Raw genomic sequence first — 19,915 nt, forward strand, 5'->3', positions numbered from 1 at the left:
GCGCTCTACCGGCGGCCAGAAAGATCTTACGACTTTGCGCGTTTGTGCACTAACCCTGCGCTCGCAGAGCTGACGTAAAGCTCACTTTTTCAGGAGCTAATCACAGGTTTTGAGGAAACACCAAAACTCTCATTTCGTGCCGAAATTACCTTAAATATTCTCTGACGCCTGCTTAGCTCATCCGCCCAGCAGTTGCTCATAATATCTCAGTGACCAGGAACCCAAATGAAGCTAATTCGAAGTATTGGAATGCAGTCAAGAGAGAAGTCAGGCATTCTCAGACTAATTTCGAGCACACCAAGAACGGGTCCCGAAGCCTATTAGCAGCTTGGCTGGCGGATACATTATCGTTTGCTAGTATCTTATTCAGCAAAGAGTTACGCGCTAGAGCAGGGCTGGTCCGCAGTGGTCCACTCTCTAGAACTTTTTAGTTAGCGAAGTTTCCTCCAGGAATGTTATAAGAAAAAAACGTTTGTAATTTATTAAAAAAATTTGCCAACATTCGCAGAATTTTTCTCCATTTAGACTCCTCTTTATTTGCTACAATAAAATGTAAAACAGAAAATGTGCCGCTATTTCCAACCGGCTTCGTAAAACTACAAATGGTCACGTCTCTCGAATGAATTACAAAAATGCAAAATCCCATAAAGCAAATTAAATAAACCAATCAAATACCCACAACCCATCGAGCTGGTCAACCAACAATTTGGGGCAGCCTAAATTGAAGGTTCTTGCAACTTTAATCTACAATATTAAAATTGCACTCGCATCGATTGAGCTGTGGCTGTCAAATGCATACAAATAATCAAATCTACATGCGATTTATTGTATGGCACTCATTTACATGTATGTGTGTTTGTGTGTGTACGTATCGGACATTCATGAATGCATCTTCTCGAGTGATGTACTGCATAAAATATTCCATATGCATATTCAAATGCATTCATGCCACGCTCCAAGCAACATTTGGAGCATGCAGATGTATGTGTGTGTGTGTGTGTATGTCATGCTTATTGTTGTTATCGTTATTGTTGACTTTATTTTGTTGTTGTTCACTGTATCCCATATATTGACATTGCCCATAAAATATCGCACGGTCACAAATAACAAATGATCGCACAAAACGTGTGTGGCCTACAGAGGCAAAAAGTTCGACATGTGCCGCATGCCACACACGCACCATGACTACGAAATATTGCAACATCGGTTGCCCGTTCGTGCGTCAAGAAATCACAAATGAATGTTTCAACTGCTCCCTTTGTTGCTACCGCCAGTATTTCACTCTGCAATCAACAATGGGCCTACAGCAACCATACAGATAAAGTGGTTGGAAAACCAAGCAGGGAAAATCAGACCTAGTGAAAGCGTATCTGTTTTTTTTTAGTTTTTTTTTAAGCGCTTGAAAACTTAAAATAATAATACCAAACAGAAATTTTGATGGAATGAACTTTTCATTATAATCTGGTAGATAATTTCATGGCGGCTACGAGTTACGTAGTCCATTCGCTCAGTCCAGTTTTTTGACTACTTTTTTCAATAAATCTGAATAATAAATCTAAATGAGTCCAATCAGCAAAATGGCGACGCAAGCGATGGTCATTTGGCTTTAATTCTTTTACGACCTGTATTTTAGAGGCAGGTAAGCCAAGGTCCCTAAGTAAAATTGTTCACGTAGTCAAATGGCAAACACCCAAAAGTTGAATACGACGATGAATTGATATTTCGGCGGCTTCTTCAACACTTCGCTCTATGAACTTCGCGAACAGATATATTTATTTATTTTTTTTTGTTTCAAAATAAATTTTCACAACCTGGAAGCGTTGTTCTGACATTGAATGATTCATGATGACTTGCCAGAACTGCTTTACTGAACCGAAATATCTACACAGTTTGCCATTCTAGTTTGCCAGTTATCGATATCGATAGTTCTCATGCAGCTAAAAAAAATGTCCCATACAATGAAGAACCAGTACGATTTCCCAAACTTCAAACCACTTCCATACCTACTTGAGGCGGCTGTTAGCACTACGATCTAAGGTACTCAACGATGACTCATCAACTCATTGCTAGTAACAATAATTGGAGCATAAAGGAGCATCTCCTATTTTTATTTTCTTCATTAACAGTTATTCCTGAAATACGCAACAACACTACCATGTCAGCGGAAACTGAAGATTGTCGTTGGAACGCCGTGCTGTGATTAAATTTTTTGTTAAGAATGGCAACAATTTTCGAAGAAACGTCATGGGCTTTTGAGGATTCCACCCGGCCATATACTTGTGCGATAGTAAAAAAATGGGTTCTGCTATTTCAACAAGGTAAAACAACTTGTGAAGAGAATCTCCACCCGGGTCGCCAGTGATGCTACGGATCAAGGAAATTTACAAAAGGTCCAAAATTTAATGCAGGCCGATCGAAGAATTAAATTTCGACAGGTAGCATTAGAAGCTGCAGGGCTTCAGAGAGATGGTATCCCTGAAAAATTAAAACAACTATGCAATAAACGTTGAGCAATGCCACCTGCTGCCGCCGTAGCCGAATAGGTTGGTGCGTGACTACCGTTCGGCAGTGCGTAGGTACAAAATCTCCGTGCATGAAATACCAAAATGAAGAAAAAGTGTTTTCTAATAGAGGTCGCCCCTCGTCAGGCAATAACAAACTTCCGAATGTATTTCTGTCATGAAAAATCTTCCCATAAAAATCAATTTGTCATTCGGAGTCGGCTTAGAACGGTAGGTTCCTCCATTTGTAGAACAACATCAAGACACACGCCATAAATAAGAGGAGGAGGTCGGCCAAACACCTAACAGAAGTGAACGCGCCAATTATTTATTTATTTTTGTAATACCACCAGCTCCGTCAAAGTTGTGACGGAGCTCTGCGAACTAGTTGAAGTTTCAGGCAGGGCGACTTTCTATCGTGCGATTTATGCAGCCTGATGTTGGAGAAGATAGTTTGAGATAAAGAACTGAATCGAGCTGCCATAATTTTATACAAAAGCATGCAACTACTGGCATACTATATGCCGCTGCTATCGATATCTTCTTCTTCGAGATCCGCAACGTTTGTGCCCATTCGAACGACATGACCCAGCCAACGAAGGCGGCTGCACGACATAGACCATCATAAAGCTCATACAGCTCACTGCTCCATTGCCTACAATACTCGCCGTCACCAACGTGCAAAGGTCAAAAAATCTTCCGCAGAATCTTTCTCTCAACCAATTCAAGGGACACTCTATCAGATATTTTCATCGACAGACATAATGGGAGATTTGGAAAGTGTTCGTTTTATTCGTCGAAAGAGGACTTTACTACTTAATTAGCCACTTAGTCCCAAGTAATATCGATATCAGCGGCCTTAATAACGACGCTCGACGATGTTAGTCGAGAGAGTCTGGTAGTGAACGACGGCAAAACAAAGTTGTATAGGCACAAAAAGGTAACACATTCGTGCCTTAGCAGCCCAGTCTTTGTTGATAGTTAAGACAGATGATAGAAAAAGTAGAGAACTTCGTCTACTTGGGAACCAGCATCAACAACGATAACAATGTCAGCCTGGAAATCTCTCTTGCAAATAAGTGTTACTTTGGACTACGTAAGCAATCGAGTAGTAGAGTCCTCTCTCGATGAGCAAAACTAACTAACACTCTATATGTCAATCATAATGTGCGCTCTATGGTATGCCACAAGAGCTTAGACGACAACAAGACCCGATGCAGTTTAGCCCTTGAGATCTTCGAGAGAAAGGTTCAGTAAAGTTCGATGTAATGCTGTATGAGCTGCGTGAGATTCAGCAGCTTCGCTAGCTAGGTCAAGTCGTACGAATAGACACAAACGCACCGACCCTAAAAGTAAGAATCATATTTGAGTGGGCTATTATTACTAAGTAGAAGCAGTCCGACGTCAGGGATACCATATAATAATATGAAGCCGAAAAGAAAGCGTTTCGGCTCATCTTCCTAATCATTGTAACGTTTGCCAGGCCATATCAATTCTGCTTAAGCAAAAATGTGACTACCGTTAGAGAAATCTATAGTTATTCTAATAGCCAAGCGGCAATTAAATCTCTTGGTGGGCTTGTCACTAGTTCCATCATTGCTCGCAAATGCCGGGCATCTCTTAACGAGATGGCGGAATATTTCCGCATCCATTTTATATGGTTCACGGGGCACTGTAAGGGTAGGGAAAATTATAAGACAGACAAATTAACGAGATCTGTTGGTGTCATCAGGGTTATAGAGAGTGCCCCAAGGCGGTGTGCTGTCTCCATTGATCTGGTGCATGGTGATCGATCTTCCGCTCACCATCTTAAACGACTTGGGAGTCTACGCACAAGCATATGCGGACGACGTTGGCTGTTTGGTAACAGGCCCTTCGCTTATCGAATATCTGTAGGAAAGTGCAGAAAACTCTGGATATGATTGGCACTTGGTGCTGTGCGAATGGACTATCGGCAACCCCCACCAAGACTGGCATTGCCTTCTTCACCAAAAGGAAAAAGCTTCCAAAGAAATAAAATTTCTTGGAGTAATTCTCGATATTAAACTTCTTTGGAAGTCACACGTTGAAACAAAAACATCCAAAGCACTGATAGCCTTCTGGCAGTGCAAGGGTGTTTGGCAGTGCTGGTTGGACTGATGACGGGCCATTTTCTATGGGCAAAGCACATGGAAGAGGTGGGCATCTCAGACAATGCACTCTGCTCAGCATGTGGAGAGGAGGATGAGACGGCGGATGACTTTCTGTGCGTCTGCCCAGCCTTCGCTCGAATCAGGCTTGAGGTCTTTGGCACTGATGTATTAAGAAGCGACCACCTTGGCTCCTTGGTATCACAAGATCTACTCAGATTTCTTTGGAGGTCGAAGAAAATTAAAAGGGAATCCAAATGTAGTACAATAGACTCAATTAATGTATGAGTGCTGCACTTGCTAGTTGTCCCGACAAAAAAAAAAAAAAAAAAAGAAAAATTGCCAATTGTTCATATTCTATGTATGCAGACGACATTGGCATATTTTATTCGAATGCGTTTGGTAACCAAATCGTAACCAAACTTCAAGATGCACAACAAAACATGGCAGACTACTTGTGTACTTGGAAAATAAAATTAAACATTGGTAAGACGCAAGCTATCTTTTTCACTAGAAAAAGAAGTCATTGCTTTATACCAAGTACAGGTTTGAAATTAGGTAGTTATGATATCCCGTGGGCCAATACCGTACGATATCTGGGGGTGATTTTTGATAAAAAAGTATCTTTTTGCGATCATGTAAAGTACATACAGGAGAAAGTAAATTTGGCGATTAAAATGTTATATCCCCTAATAAATAGCCTGAGCTTAAGTGATGAAAATAAACTAATAATTTATAAGTCTATATTTCAGCCAATAATATTATATGCCTGTCCAGCTTGGAGTAATTTCGCAAAGTCACATGTTAAGAAACTGCAAATCTGCCAAAATAAGGTACTCAAAATAATGATACGACTCCCATGGCATTTCTCCACCAGAAAGCTTCATGATGAATCAAAAACTAAGATTTTGTCAGATCAAATACAAAATTTGACTAAAAGATTCAAAATTCGTTCCAGTTTTTCGGACAATCTGCTAATAACTGAACTTTCTTAATGTTCAATTAGGCCGTGGTACTTAAATGCGTATAGATTAACCCTAGCTTGTAAGATGTAAAACGGAGGTTTTTCATAGTAGTTTTTTCCTTCGAAAAAAGAAAAAATCGTTTAAAAAACCGAAACCTGTGATAAATATATATTTATAATGAAATGTAGTATTAAGATTTATGTATATCATATTCTGCAAATTGTGCGATAACATAAATATTGTAACGTTTTTCTACTTAATAAACTCTTATCTTAATCTTAAAAACGAAGCCCGAGTGCAGTACAATGGACTTTAAATGTGTCTGAGTGCTATGCTTGCTAGACTGCCCGACAAAAAAACAAACAAAAACGAGTGAAGGCACCACCACTCGCCTCCCTCTTGATACATACTCCTTCAAACCTACAAACTACGTGGTACAAGTAGTGAATTTACGTCGCTCCAAATTCGGCTGGCTCTCTCCTTCACTAAAGGCGATTTTTTTCTGACACAGAGCGCAAAAGGAGCACTGATTTTGATAATAAGTTTCAACGCCATCTTGAACCCTGGCTAAATTTCAGAACTAGACAAGTCTTCCCCCCAAATTGAAATCATGAAATTGAATAAGTAAAATGAAATTATATGGAAGAGAGAAGTAGCTCGAGCTTGGCATAGTAAATTTTCCTGCAGGCCACATTCGAATGTATGGATTTATTTGGTGCTGGTTTTTGCGGGCACCTACCAATAAGCGCCCTTTATCTCCCCTACCAGCTCTGTACTGTAGTGAGAAACAAAAAGAAATATATACCATACATCGAGGAAGGCAGCAAATTGCATGAATTTGCTCCTCTGAGTCCTATTCAGAAATCCTGCAAAAGTATAGCCATATTTGCTAGCACGCGATTGTTTTCAGCTATTGTGGATTGTTTTTGTTTTTGGCTCTAAATATACGTATGTATGTATACATGTATTGTTCCGGTCGCAATTGGTTTCTGTTATTTTTGTCGCATCTTTTGTTACTGCTGATAGTAGCGACAGAATTCCAGTCAGCTGAATGGCGAGCGAATAATGAAGTATTTCATACTCTTTCCTTTTACTTTTGGATGCTATTTTTATTGCCTGCTCTTTGCATAATAGTCAATAAATGATGCAGATTTGCAATAAAATTATTGTGCACCCGAGTTATTGATATTTCATTTTTCGGCTCATAGTTTTTCATTCAGCTCTTTATTTGACTCTGTAATAAAGAATGCGGCCGCTTATTGTAGTGCAATACTTGAGAGTAGCAAAGGACGGTATTTTTTTAATTATAATTCATTTAAAAAAGGATTAAGCCTGGACCAAAGACTAATCCTATAGTCTGAAATAAACCACACAGCAGAGAAAGATACTAAGATGGCATCCCTACTCAGTAAACTGATGGCAGACAAGGAGGAGCCAACTCGAAGGATAAGGAAAATAATGATGGCTACCATCCCTTCTCTTATACAAACCTAAACTGTGGGTAAAGGCGCTAAAGGTAAATTACCGGTGTAAATTCCTAGCATCGGTACAACGAACAGCAGCTCTGAGAGTTGTGTCTGCCTACCGCACCGTATCAGGGCCAGCTGTTCAAGTGATAAGCGGCTCAATGTCGATAGGTTTATTAGCTTTTGAGAAGGAAAAGCTGTGGGCTTTAAAAAATGAGAGGATGGAAGTGCGCAAAATAAAGGACGAAACGATAGAGCTATGGCAAGATCGCTGAAGAAACGAAGCACGCGGCAGATGTACGGCCAGTCCAATAAAAGACGTGGCACAGCAGAAACTTCGGCGCAGTAAATTTGTATACAGTCTAGGCTTTCGAGGCACGGGTATTTCCAGAAATACCCTTTCAAAATAGGGAAATGCAGTAGGCATTTTAAACCCCCTCATACGCAAAACAAAAAAAAACAAAGAAATGCTTTATTTATTATTTTATCCATTTGTGGAAAACATCAAGACGCACTCCACAAATACGAGGTGGAGCTCAGCGAAACACCTAAAAAAGGTGTACGCGCAAATTATATATGTATATGTATATATATTATTTTATTTATTGTATTTTTTTTGACTCATTTTATATATATATTTCTTTTTTTCATTTATTATTTGATTCATTTTATTTATTAATTTTGTTTATTTTATTTTATTCAATTGATTTATTTCATTCATTTTCTATATTTTAATCTATTTTGTCCTTTTATTTTATTCATTTTATTTCTTTCAGTTTTAATTTTTTTTTACTCATTTTATTTATTTTGTTTTATTTATTTTTCTTTCATTTTTTTATTTTATAATATACTTTTTTCATTTTTTTATTTTGTTTATTTTTTTTATTAATTTTATTTTATTTTTTTTTCATTTATTTATTTCATTGATTTTATATATTGTATTTTAATTTATTTTATTCTTTCATTTATTTTCTCTATTTCATTTATTTTATTTTATTTTTTTTCATTTATTTTTTTATTTTTTCTTTTTATTTAATTTTTTTATTTTATTTTATTTTATTTTATTTATTTTTGTATTTATTTCATTCATTTTGTTTATTTTTTTCATTTATTTTATTCATTTCATTTTATTTTATCCATTTTATTTTTTTATTTATTTCCTTTATTGTATTTTATATATTTTAATTACTTTATCCTTTCACTTATTTAATTTATTTTATTTTATTAATCTTTTTATTTATTATTTTATTTTATTTATTCCATTTGTTTTATTTACTTTACTTTATTCATTTTATTTATTTTATTTTATTTTATTTTTTAAAATCGAATCTGTCAATTTTTGGACATCATTTCGTATAACCAACTTAATCAAAAATTACCTAAATAATAATGCCCTTAAGTATCAAATGCGACTTCCCCGGTAACTCTGTATAAAAACACGTGGATTTCGTTTGTGGCATAAAGTAATTTATCAAAAAACGCATTACAGTTACTTCTTTCTTTGCCAAACAGCATTTGTGGTTAATTGTGCCCAGAAAATCTGCGTACGCTTAATGCGAATAGCGTTTTTTTTAATTTACCCTAATGAAACTATTGTATAGAAAGTAACAGCAACGCAAAAATTTTAAACTCAACAAACAGAAGGGGCATTCAACATTAAACAAACAAACAAAATAGTTTACTCTTTCTTTTGTACATCAATCATACACACATACACACACACATACTATGCACAAAGCTAACCTCAAAGCCATCACTCATTGAATACTAATTGCAAATGTTGCAAATTAATTTGTGGGCAACCTTTGAATAACCTCACGGCAGCAGCAAACCTCCATAGTACATATACATACTACCTCACCCCTCTACCACAACACGCCTCTACACAACTCACTCAGATTCTCATGAGCAATCATTTGTCCGTCAATCACAAATCAACTTTTCTACAGTAAACGATTAAAAGACATTCATTGGACAATGTCATTTGTATGTAGGTATGTATGAGTACCTTGCGGGAAATCTTCTAGTAGATACTGAACTAATGAAATCAGACTCAGGCAACAAATGTTACATCATTAGTCTGTAAGACCATTTGAGTTCGTTGACTAATTTTTACTTCAATAAATATATAAAGTTAAAAAAATACAATAAGCAACAGGGTTTTTTTTCGTAATCGTATACATACAATATATGCAAGTGCTAACAGCAAAGTCAGTAGTTGTGTGGGAATATTTATTCAACAATCCAACATAGTCCCCTACATTATTTCTCCATGATCTTATACATAGAATCAACATTTAAGTTAACATTAGCACTCACTATATACTTATATGTATGCACACATAGGTTTTGTGTCTTGCTTGTGCTCTGTTATGTACGCATTACAGTAGTTGAGCTCCCTCGCTTGAGAATCGCAGGTGAACAGCGCTCTTATGTGGGCGTGTATGTTAGATGCTCTATGATTTTTAAAGTCCTGCAGTTTCGTCCCTGAGCTTTATGAACAGAAAAAAATTTAAAAAATATTTATATATTAGCGCAGATTCAATAGTTACCATTTCATTACAATTCAAATGAAATATAGGGTGGGCCATGTAAAATTTGCCTTTTGAATCGGCTATAAAAAAAAAGCTAATCAATATTTTTTCAAAATTTTTTTTAATTTTATTTGTCATTTATGAACGAAAAATAATATCGGTCAAATGACTGCCACAACTTGCTTTACAGTAGGCCATTCGATCAACCCAATTTTAAAGCACATTTTCGATTGTTTGGGCTCCAATTTCATGAATGGCAACTTCGATTTCGTGTTTTAAAGCATCAATCGGCTCTGAATGGTTTGCATAGCATTTGTTCTTAACGGCTCCCCACAAAAAATAGTCCAACGGGCTTAAATCACAGCTCCGAGGCGGCCAATTGATATTGGAATTTCGGCTGATTATTCGGTTTCAAAAACGGTAGCCAAAAGTTCGAGTGTAACTTTGGCAGTGTGACAAGTTGCACCGTCCTGTTGAAACCAAATGTCGTCCAAGTCATCCTCTTCAATTTTTGGAAACAACTCGTTGAGCAAGTCACGGTAATGCTCGCCATTTACTGTAACCGCGGCCCCTCGCTCATTTTCGAAAAAAAATGGCCCGATGATGCCGCCAGACCAAAAACTGCACCAAACAGTGACTCGTTGTGGATGCATTTGCTTCTCTACAGTAGCGTGTGGATTTTCTGAGCCACAAATCCGACAATTTTGCTTATTGACGTGAAAATCAGAAAAGAAGAAGAAGACTCTCCACTTTGGAAATAGGTTTTCAATATTTGCCAATTTTGTTCAAGCGTATAGCGTCCCATTTCGTAAATGTCAAACCTTTAAGTAAATTATGAACACATTTGACATGTCATTTGTGTTACCATTCTCAAAAAGATATGTGGTTCAAAAAGCAAACGCTATATGGCCCACCCTGTACAATAACATCAATTTATTGATTTTGAAAAATTTACATCATTTTCAAAATCAAATTGAAAGAGTAGCCTAACTCATCAGAAGTCGCAATCTTAACACGACGACCGGCACGTGAGGCGCGAGATGCGCCTTTGCTAGCGTCTACTAATTGACTTTGGCACTGCCATACTTTCAAGACGAAGGTCAGCATTCTTCGCATCAGCACCGAAGTGGCTCGCGATTGACGAAATTCAAAAGAAATTCAAAAGATCAGATTTTCTCTACAGGGTATTTTATGTATATTCTATGCATTTATGTATGTATTGCGCAATTGAGGGTGCGTGTATTTCTTTATATTTGACCACAAATTAATTGACGCAATTAAAGAACGAATAATGGAGAAACCCCAGAAGCTGAGGAAACGACAAAGGGGGTTAACCAACAAATGCCAATAAATGGCTATGTAAAGTGGGGGATTGGATATACCATTACAAATCTCAATGTAGGCGAAACTGAAGTCTGTTACCCTGTTGGAAAAAGCATTGGAATATATTGAAGAAAAATTTCAGAAATTCAGAGAAGAGGTAAGGGAGGATGTGGCTTATCTTGTAAAGTGTTTCTGGACCTTCTCTAAAGACATTTCATTTTCATAAATAACTTCGCGCGGTTTTTATTTCGGCTGACGCTTCCATTTACACAGTCTCTCCCATAAATCATTCTCCCAGTGTTATAGCATAAACAGGAAATTAGCATTATAGAAAAAGAAAAATTGCGCTTTATGTGGACCAGTTATTTTCGGTATTTGATTTAAACTCACTGACTAACGGTTTTTTAGACATTCTAAGGCATACCTTATTGGAAAATTGATCTAGAAATGTAGAAAAAAGTAGCTAATATGAATAAACATCAATTTGGAGATGCATCAAACTTTTAATTTCTGAAAGTCAACAACTAACGAAATTGCCTACGAAAATTTGGACTAATGGATAAAAGTTTGTATGCAAAATAGCATTTTTGTATGTAAATAATATATGTGTGCGCATAAGAATGTGTTTACACGTGATTGACTTTTTTGTTTTGCATGCAAATGCTATTTACACCTACTAACAAACCAGGCCGCCAACTTTGGATGAACAATGTTAAAAGTTCGGTAACAATAGGTGCCACTGCACATCGACTTATTTCCAGACACACACAAGCACTTACATATGCTCGTACATATGTACGTATATCAAACATCAATTTCAGTCTCATAACACATACTCCCACAGCTTCTAAAAGCCAAACTTTATTTCTTTGTTTTGGCAGCGAGGACTTGCAACATTTTGTAAAAAAAGGGAGGTTTTTGCTGGCCTACGATTTTTCAACCAAATACCAGCCGAAGAAAAAAGGTGCATCAAGCAGTAAAAGTGAAGCGATAAAGCCACAGCACAAACACATGCACCCCCGCTTGCACAACGAGCGAGACAATAGGCCGACTTTCACATGCACACACATACTTATAAACAACCAGCGCACTGAAATCCAATTTTTTACAAACTCAAATATCTATGCCAAAAAACTCGAATTCAAGCCAATATGTCAAAAGGTAAAAAGTCAAAAAAGAAAAAAAGAAAAACAGCAAATAGGCATAACTGTATATGCAGTACGAGTACAAGGCAATAGAGAATACAAAGTGGGTGACGGCTCGCAACCCAATATTATGTGAATGAATGTACTCACACAAGGGTAGATATGTATGTGTGTATGTGCATATGCATATCTGAACAGCAAAGAACTCTTTGTAAACTTAGTTAGTGTGTTGCTTAACACACTTTTCCCATTTCCCACTTTACTTCGTACAATCTTCTCCACTCGCCTATTGTGTAATAAAATGTTTAAACAAAATGTTCATAGTCGAAATCGGAAAGGAATATTGGAAAATAAGTTAACTTTTTATTGTACAAAGTAAAAAAAAATTCTTTCAAATTTCTAAACAAAGTGTATGCTATTTAAAGTAAAAAAAGTTAAAAAGTTGACCTTCTAAACTGCTACTTTACCACTTCTTCCTCATCACTGCAACTTCTCGCTTCTAACTGTGAGAGCCGGAGTAGAGAACAATGTTCTCAATACCCAGAGGAATCAACTGGAGAGAAATCGACTCAAATGACACTGCAGTATGTTATAGGTACAAATGAGAGAACTATATATATTATATATAATTCATGATGGAAAGAATAATGAGATGGCGCCTATCGTGGTCCCGTTACTTTGCGCTCAGCGAATTTGACAACTAGTTACGTGATTTTAGCTCCAGTATGGCCAGATTACCATTTTCGTAGCTTGATTTAGCATTTTTTTTGTTATTTAGTCTCGGAGTTTTAGTTCTTTCTTCATGACATTTTTCTAGCTGTTCTAATTAAGATGTCATGTTTATAATTTTGTAAAATATACATTTTTTAGTAATTATTTAAATAATTCACTCAGTTTTATTTAGCTTTACTTTTTTTAACATCTGGTGGCATTGCCCGCGATTGCAGGTGTTGTTGGTGTTCTTCTGCTTTCGGCAGTAAAATCTCTCTCTCGCTACTGCAGTGTTGCCTAGCTTTGGATATAAAAACGCCCTAAAATGCCCATTCAAAGAGAATAACCTAACAAATTTTTATTGAATCACTTAAAGAACTTTGTATGCGTGACAAATTGTCTTTAAAATGTGCGTTTTTTTAAATAAATGTGTTATGCTTATGTACAATTTAATTTATGAGGTTTTTTTGTTAAGCGAGACTCTTTTGTTAAGGGAACGACTTTTTTGCTATATTTGAAGTTATGTAAGTAGATAAGGTACTCTTTTTGTAAAAATGTTAGTATGGTTTCTTTAGTTTTTTTCTGGTATTTTCTTGTTTATTTTTACAATGAATATAACTCTTAATGTCCTATGTCTCACTAAGGATTGATGACCGGAAGAAACGATTACACCTCTATGGTTTTAATTCGCATTCAATAAATTCAAAGGCTTTTTAAAATGTGTAAAAAGGTTTTCAATCTTAAAAAGAGTTGAGAGATGGGCATTTAATATTTTTGCATAACCTTAAATGGAGCCAAAAATTAAATTTGCACTTTCAAATTATCAAATTTTTTAAGAGTAAAAAAATGTTCACTAGCACTAAAATCTTCTCAGAGTGACCTTTTTTAACTTTTTTTTGTTTAATAATGTTGGGTTCATTTCGACAACATCGATATACCTCTTGTTGAGTTCACTTCAACAACATCGATATACCTTTTTCATCGCTATACATATTTGCATTTCATTATTCTTTTTATCGCTCTTACGCATTGTTCGTCAGTCAACTCGGATGTTAACTCTCTATCTAAATAAATCATTGTATTAAATAAATTTTAGTTTTTCTTTCAACGGATTTAATTGTGAATTTAAGTGCCTTTCAAAGCAGAAAAAACCGCCGCAACCATTTCTGGTCCTTCGAGCCGGATTACCGCGATCATTTAATTCCATATAGTCTACACCGCGTTATATTAACATAACCTATTTTACCGCACCCGCAAAATGTCCGCATTCGTAAAAACACGTGATTCCGCGCTAAATGCTATAAAAAGGTACATGACCAAGAGCAACGACGAAGCATTTGTGTTAGATTTAGAAAATGTCGAAAGTTATCTGCAGTTATTAAATGAACAGTGGGTACGATTTAAGACAGCCCAAGATGAAGTCGAGCTTTCTTGTGGTGCAGATAACATCGATGTCGAACAGAGCGCGCGCATCCAGGCCGAGACCTGGTACGTTACAGCGCTATCACAATTTAGGCGTGTACAGAAGTGTAGAGCCGAATCAGTTGCGAATTCTACAAATCCGCATCCCACTGTGTCAGCAGCAATTAAACTACCTAAAATGGAACTTCCATCCTTCGCGGGCAATTCCACTGAGTGGATCGCCTTCTACGACGCTTTTGTTACCCTCGTAGATTCTAACTCTTCATTGTCAGGTGGTCAAAAGCTACACTATTTACGTAGCTGCTTAAAGGGTGATGCGCTTAGCATTATCAGCGGTTTCCAAATTTGCGATGCCAACTATACGGAGGCATGGAATCTTCTAAAGTCGCGATATAAAGTCATGCGAGTTATTGTCGAAGCGCACTTTCGGGCAATTGCAGAGATACGTAAATCGACGAGCGACACTGCTGACTCCATTAAGAACGTGTTGAATGCATTCCAACAACACATAAGGGAACTTAAGGCTTTAGGGCGACCAGTGGATTTTTGGGACGATTGGTTAGTACATGAAACTGTAACCAGACTCTCCTACGAAACTCGCAAACAGTGGGAGTTGTCACTCACTAGCGACGATCCTCCTACCTTCGAAGACCTTTCGTCCTTTTTGGAAATAAGGTGTCGCTCATTATCGATGATATCAACGCCGGCAACCCAGTCATGGCCAGGAAAACCGAACAATCAAAAATTGGTCGGAAAATCGGCAAAGGTTTTTCATGCCACCGCAGATCAATCGCGTTGTACGTATTGTAACGCAGGTCACAGAATTTATTCTTGTGAAAAATTCCGTAGTTTAGATGCAAACGCTAGACTCAATTTTGTGAAAGATTTCAAGGCGTGCTTAAACTGCCTAAGTACCGGACATTTTAAGGAACGCTGCAATAGCGCGTCTTCCTGTCGAATATGTCGGCAGCGCCACCATACATTGCTTCATAGTTCGCCAGAGGCATCCACCTCTTCCCACGTCGTCGTCTCACCCCGCACCGCTGCAGGTACGTTACCCGCCGCTAGCTTGCTCCCGCAAACCGCTGTCACATCCGCCTCCGCTTGCCTTAATTCGAAGGTTAACCCAATGCATAAACCACAAAACGCTGTGTTGCTATCAACTGCCCTAGTAAAGGTACGTGATTCTGCTGATCGATGGCAGAATGCTCGCTTATTATTCGATTCAGGTTCTCACGCCACATTCATAACTGAGGCATGCGTACAACGTCTAGGTCTAGCTCGCAAATCTTCGTCCATATTTGTAACGGGAATTGGCGCTTCTCAGGGTGGCCGTTGCAGAGGCGAAACGACGTTATTCCTTTCTTCGCGACATTCAAGTGAATGCTACCCCATCAACGCATTAATTTTACAAAAGATTACGGGCGATTTGCCGTCGCAGAGTTTAAGCGTTCCTGAATGGTCTCACATCAAGGGATTGTTCTTAGCTGACCCGCACTTCATGGAACCCGGCCGTGTAGACATCTTAGTGGGCATGGACTATATGGATCGATTCATTTTAACTGAGCTGCGTAAAGGCCCACCTGGCACGCCAATAATACAGAAAACAGTCTTTGGCTGGACGTTGTGTGGAAACGTAGATACATCCGTTCCACCCGCAAACCATATACAATCATTACACTGTGATGTACATTTAGATAGAGCATTGGCTAGATTGTGGGAACTTGAAGAAGCGCCGCAAACACGATATCTTACCCACGAGGAGCGGTACTGCGAAGAACATTTTGAATCAACTCATATTAGGAAGCCGGACGGACGCTTTGTAGTGGAGTTGCCACTCAAGGTCGACGTGCCATTAGGTGAATCAAGGAGTCTCGCCGTACGAAACTTATTACGCATGGAGCGCAGATTTGCCGGTGATCAGGATCTGTGGACACGCTATAACGAATTCATGCAGGAATTAATTGAAATGGGTCATATGGAGGTCGTGCCTAAAACGAACTATGCGAAATATTATATGCCACACCATGCTGTCGTAAAGGAGTCCAGCGTTACGACAAAATTGCGAGTTGTGTTTAACGCGTCTGCTAAAACCACAACGGGGAATTCCCTCAACGATGCGCTTTATGTTGGTCCTCAATTACAAGAAGACTTGTACTCCATACTTCTGCGCTTTAGAATGCACAAATTCGCAGTAACTGCAGACGTTGCAAAAATGTATCGACAAATCTGTGTTTCAGCTAAACATGTCGACTTACATCGAATTGTTTGGCGCTCTAACCCATCTTTACCTATTACAGATTACCGCATGCTACGCGTAACTTATGGAATTGCGTCCGCCTCGCATTTGGCTGTCAAATCGATGCAACAAACCGCGAAACAATCTTCCAATACGTTTCAGAAAGCAGTCGACGTAATTCTTAAAGACTTTTACATGGACGATCTTCTCACTGGTGCGTCTAGCAAGTCGGAACTTAAAGCATTGCAGCGAAATGTGTCCGATATTCTACGGGAAGGTGGGTTCGAGTTAAGAAAATGGGCGTCAAATTGTACAGAGCTAAATGAGACTATCGCTAGAGAATCCAAGAACATATCACACTACACCGTAGATGGCAACAATGTACATGCTCTGGGACTAATTTGGTATATGGAAGAGGACTATTTTACATTTTCCATTTCTCTAGGAGAACCGCCCCACGTCTTAACTAAGAGAGCATTTCTGGTCGATGCCAGCAAACTTTTTGATCCATTGAGTTTACTTTCACCCGCAACAATCAGGTCGAAAATGTTGTTTCAGGACATCTGGCGTTCCAACACTGGATGGGACGACCCAGTACCAGATACGATAGGCAAGGTGTGGCTTGATCATCGCTCGCAATTACAACTTTTATCTGAACTTAAGGTCAACCGTTGGGTTGGAGTCGGGACGATAGGCTCATTTACTGAGTTGCACGTTTTTGCCGACGCTTCCGAGCGCGCCTATGCCGCAGTCATATATGCGCGCACTGTACATAGGGATGGTCACATTACAATCGGCTTAATTTCATCAAAGACTAAAGTTGCCCCGCTAAAAACAACAACGCTACCTCGCCTCGAGTTGTGTGCTGCACATCTCGCCGCAAAATTGGTCAAGGCCGTCATGCAAAGTTGGAAGGATTTTTGCTGTCCACTGGTAGCATGGACAGATTCCACCATTACGTTGGCGTGGCTGCAAGCACATCCTAATAAATGGGAAACATTCGTCGCAAACCGTGTCGCCTATATTCACGAGGTCCTGCCTCCCGAGTGCTGGAACCATATACGCTCTGAAAGCAATCCTGCGGACTGCGCATCCAGAGGTATATCTCCGCTTCAACTTATGCATCATGAGTTATGGTGGTTCGGACCTGACTTCTTACGCGAAGAGGAACAGTTCTGGAAGCAGCCCGCGCAAATAATGCATAAAACCGAAATAGGCTTACGAAAGGTTAAGGCTTGTATCGCAGCTACTGACGTTCACTGGTCGGTCATCACAAAATACTCATCTTATTCGAAATTAAGAAGAATTATCGCTTATGTATTGAGATTTATACACAATACCCGCTCTAGCTCGCTTGGAATCAATAACAAAAAAACGTGGTTTCCTAATTGTCAGGAGTTGCTGGAATCCGAGCGAAGATTAATCAGCTATACACAAAATTTCTATTTTTCTAATGAAATACGTTGTTGCAGGGAAAAAAGGCCAATTAAACTGCGTAGTAGTTTGCTGCGATTACAACCGTTTCTCGATTCGTTCGGAATCCTTCGTGTTGGAGGTCGGCTGAAATCCGCAGATATTGCAAATGATGTCAGACACCCCGTTATACTGCCAAAAAACTCTCCGCTTTCAAAACTCGTTGTTTTGGACATACATCACTATACGCTACATGCAGGCCCCCGTATAATGCAAGTGATCCTGCAACGCCGGTATTGGGTCGTTGGTGCCCGCAACTTAATTCGTAATATCTATCGCAAATGTGTAAAATGTACCGCTTTAAATCGCAAGCTCGCAACACAATCAATGGGTGATCTTCCTTCGTCCCGCATAACGTACGCTCGCTGCTTCGTTCGTACAGCAGTAGACTTTGCTGGTCCTTATATGTTCAAATTTACGCATGGAAGAGGAGCTAAATCCGTAAAAGGTTATATATCTTCATTTGTCTGCATGTGCACAGGTGCAATGCACCTCGAGTTTGTTGGAGATCTCTCAAGTTCTTCGTTTCTAAACGCCTTTAAACGATTCATCAACCGCAGAGGCTATTGTAAAGAAATGTTTTCGGATAACGGGACGAATTTCGTTGGTGCAGAAAGGGAACTCCGTGAGAAATATCAAGAGTGCATGCAAGACTCCCAACTTCAATCGTTTTTTGCAGACTCTGCTATTGAGTGGCGATTCAATCCACCGTCCGCACCTCACATGGGAGGATATTGGGAAACTGGAATCAAACGCATAAAATATCATCTAAAACGCTCCCTCGGAGAAATTCTTTTAAGCTATGAGGAGTTTAGTACGCTCTTAACGGAGGTGGAAGCTTTTGTCAATTCCCGCCCATTATGCGACATTTCGACGGATGCAGGCGACTTATCGATTTTAACGCCTGGCCATTTTCTGGTAGGCGAACCATTGCGGGCAATTCCAGAACCTGAGGGTCAAGGGTTTTCTGGAACCCTGCAACAAAGGTGGCAGTTGGTCTCTTCTATTCGTTAACACTTTTGGCGCCGTTGGAGAGACGAATACCTCGTTAGCTTGCAACGACGTGCTAAGTGGTTTCGTCCATCACGAAATTTTCAAGAAGGAGACGTCGTCGCTGTCTTTAATGAATCTTCTCCTCCAACAAAGTGGACACTCGCAAGAGTAATTCATTGTCATCCTGGTAGAGATGGTCACGTACGTGTCGTAACGATAAAAACCGCAAACGGACAATTTACTCGCCCAATACCTAAGCTGTGTCTTCTACCAACTCAAGGGGACGTATTTTCCGAAGAAAGCTAAAATGTAGTTATTTAACTTATTTAAAGTCTGAAATTCCTATTTTGCTTAAGTTTGTATTCGAATTTATTTCCTTTGTAATGTACATTTTGAACATATCATGATAGTTCAAGGGTGGCGGTATGTTGGGTTCATTTCGACAACATCGATATACCTCTTGTTGAGTTCACTTCAACAACATCGATATACCTTTTTCATCGCTATACATATTTGCATTTCATTATTCTTTTTATCGCTCTTACGCATTGTTCGTCAGTCAACTCGGATGTTAACTCTCTATCTAAATAAATCATTGTATTAAATAAATTTTAGTTTTTCTTTCAACGGATTTAATTGTGAATTTAAGTGCCTTTCAAAGCAGAAAAAACCGCCGCAACCAAATAATATAGTTTGTTTTTTAACTTAAAGTTTCGGTAGCTTTAAATGAAAAAAAAGAAACCAACACGAAACTTAAAAATTTTTGCATTTTGGGTATAAAAAAGCAGTAAATTTATTGCGAAGAGCAAATGGTTGGCAATACTGCACAACTCAGCAAACGTGACATCACGTACGCTCTGATGGGCGCAATCTTCTTTCTATCATTCTTGTATATAATTGGTGCGTACACCCTTTTGTGTGTTTTTGTACGCATGTTGTGTTTTTTATAATTTGGTGTTTCACCGAGATTCGAGCCAACGTTCTCTCTGTGAATTCCGAATGGTAGTCGCGCAC

At 38.6% G+C, this 19,915-nt stretch overlaps 2 protein-coding genes across 4 annotated transcripts in view; one reads left to right on the forward strand and one right to left on the reverse strand.

The window, feature by feature from the left end:
* The window catches only part of LOC128867954 (nicotinamidase), a 76,172-nt gene that overhangs the window by 48,565 nt on the left and 7,692 nt on the right, over positions 1 to 19,915 (reverse strand). The window lies entirely within an intron of this gene.
* On the forward strand, positions 14,033 to 18,922 carry LOC128856284 (uncharacterized). The gene has a single exon (XM_054091613.1). It carries the CDS (start codon positions 14,033 to 14,035, stop codon positions 18,920 to 18,922), a length of 4,890 nt encoding a protein of 1,629 aa, XP_053947588.1.

Source organism: Anastrepha ludens, chromosome 2, assembly GCF_028408465.1.
Source record: "Anastrepha ludens isolate Willacy chromosome 2, idAnaLude1.1, whole genome shotgun sequence".
In the NCBI taxonomy this organism is placed as follows: domain Eukaryota; kingdom Metazoa; phylum Arthropoda; class Insecta; order Diptera; family Tephritidae; genus Anastrepha; species Anastrepha ludens.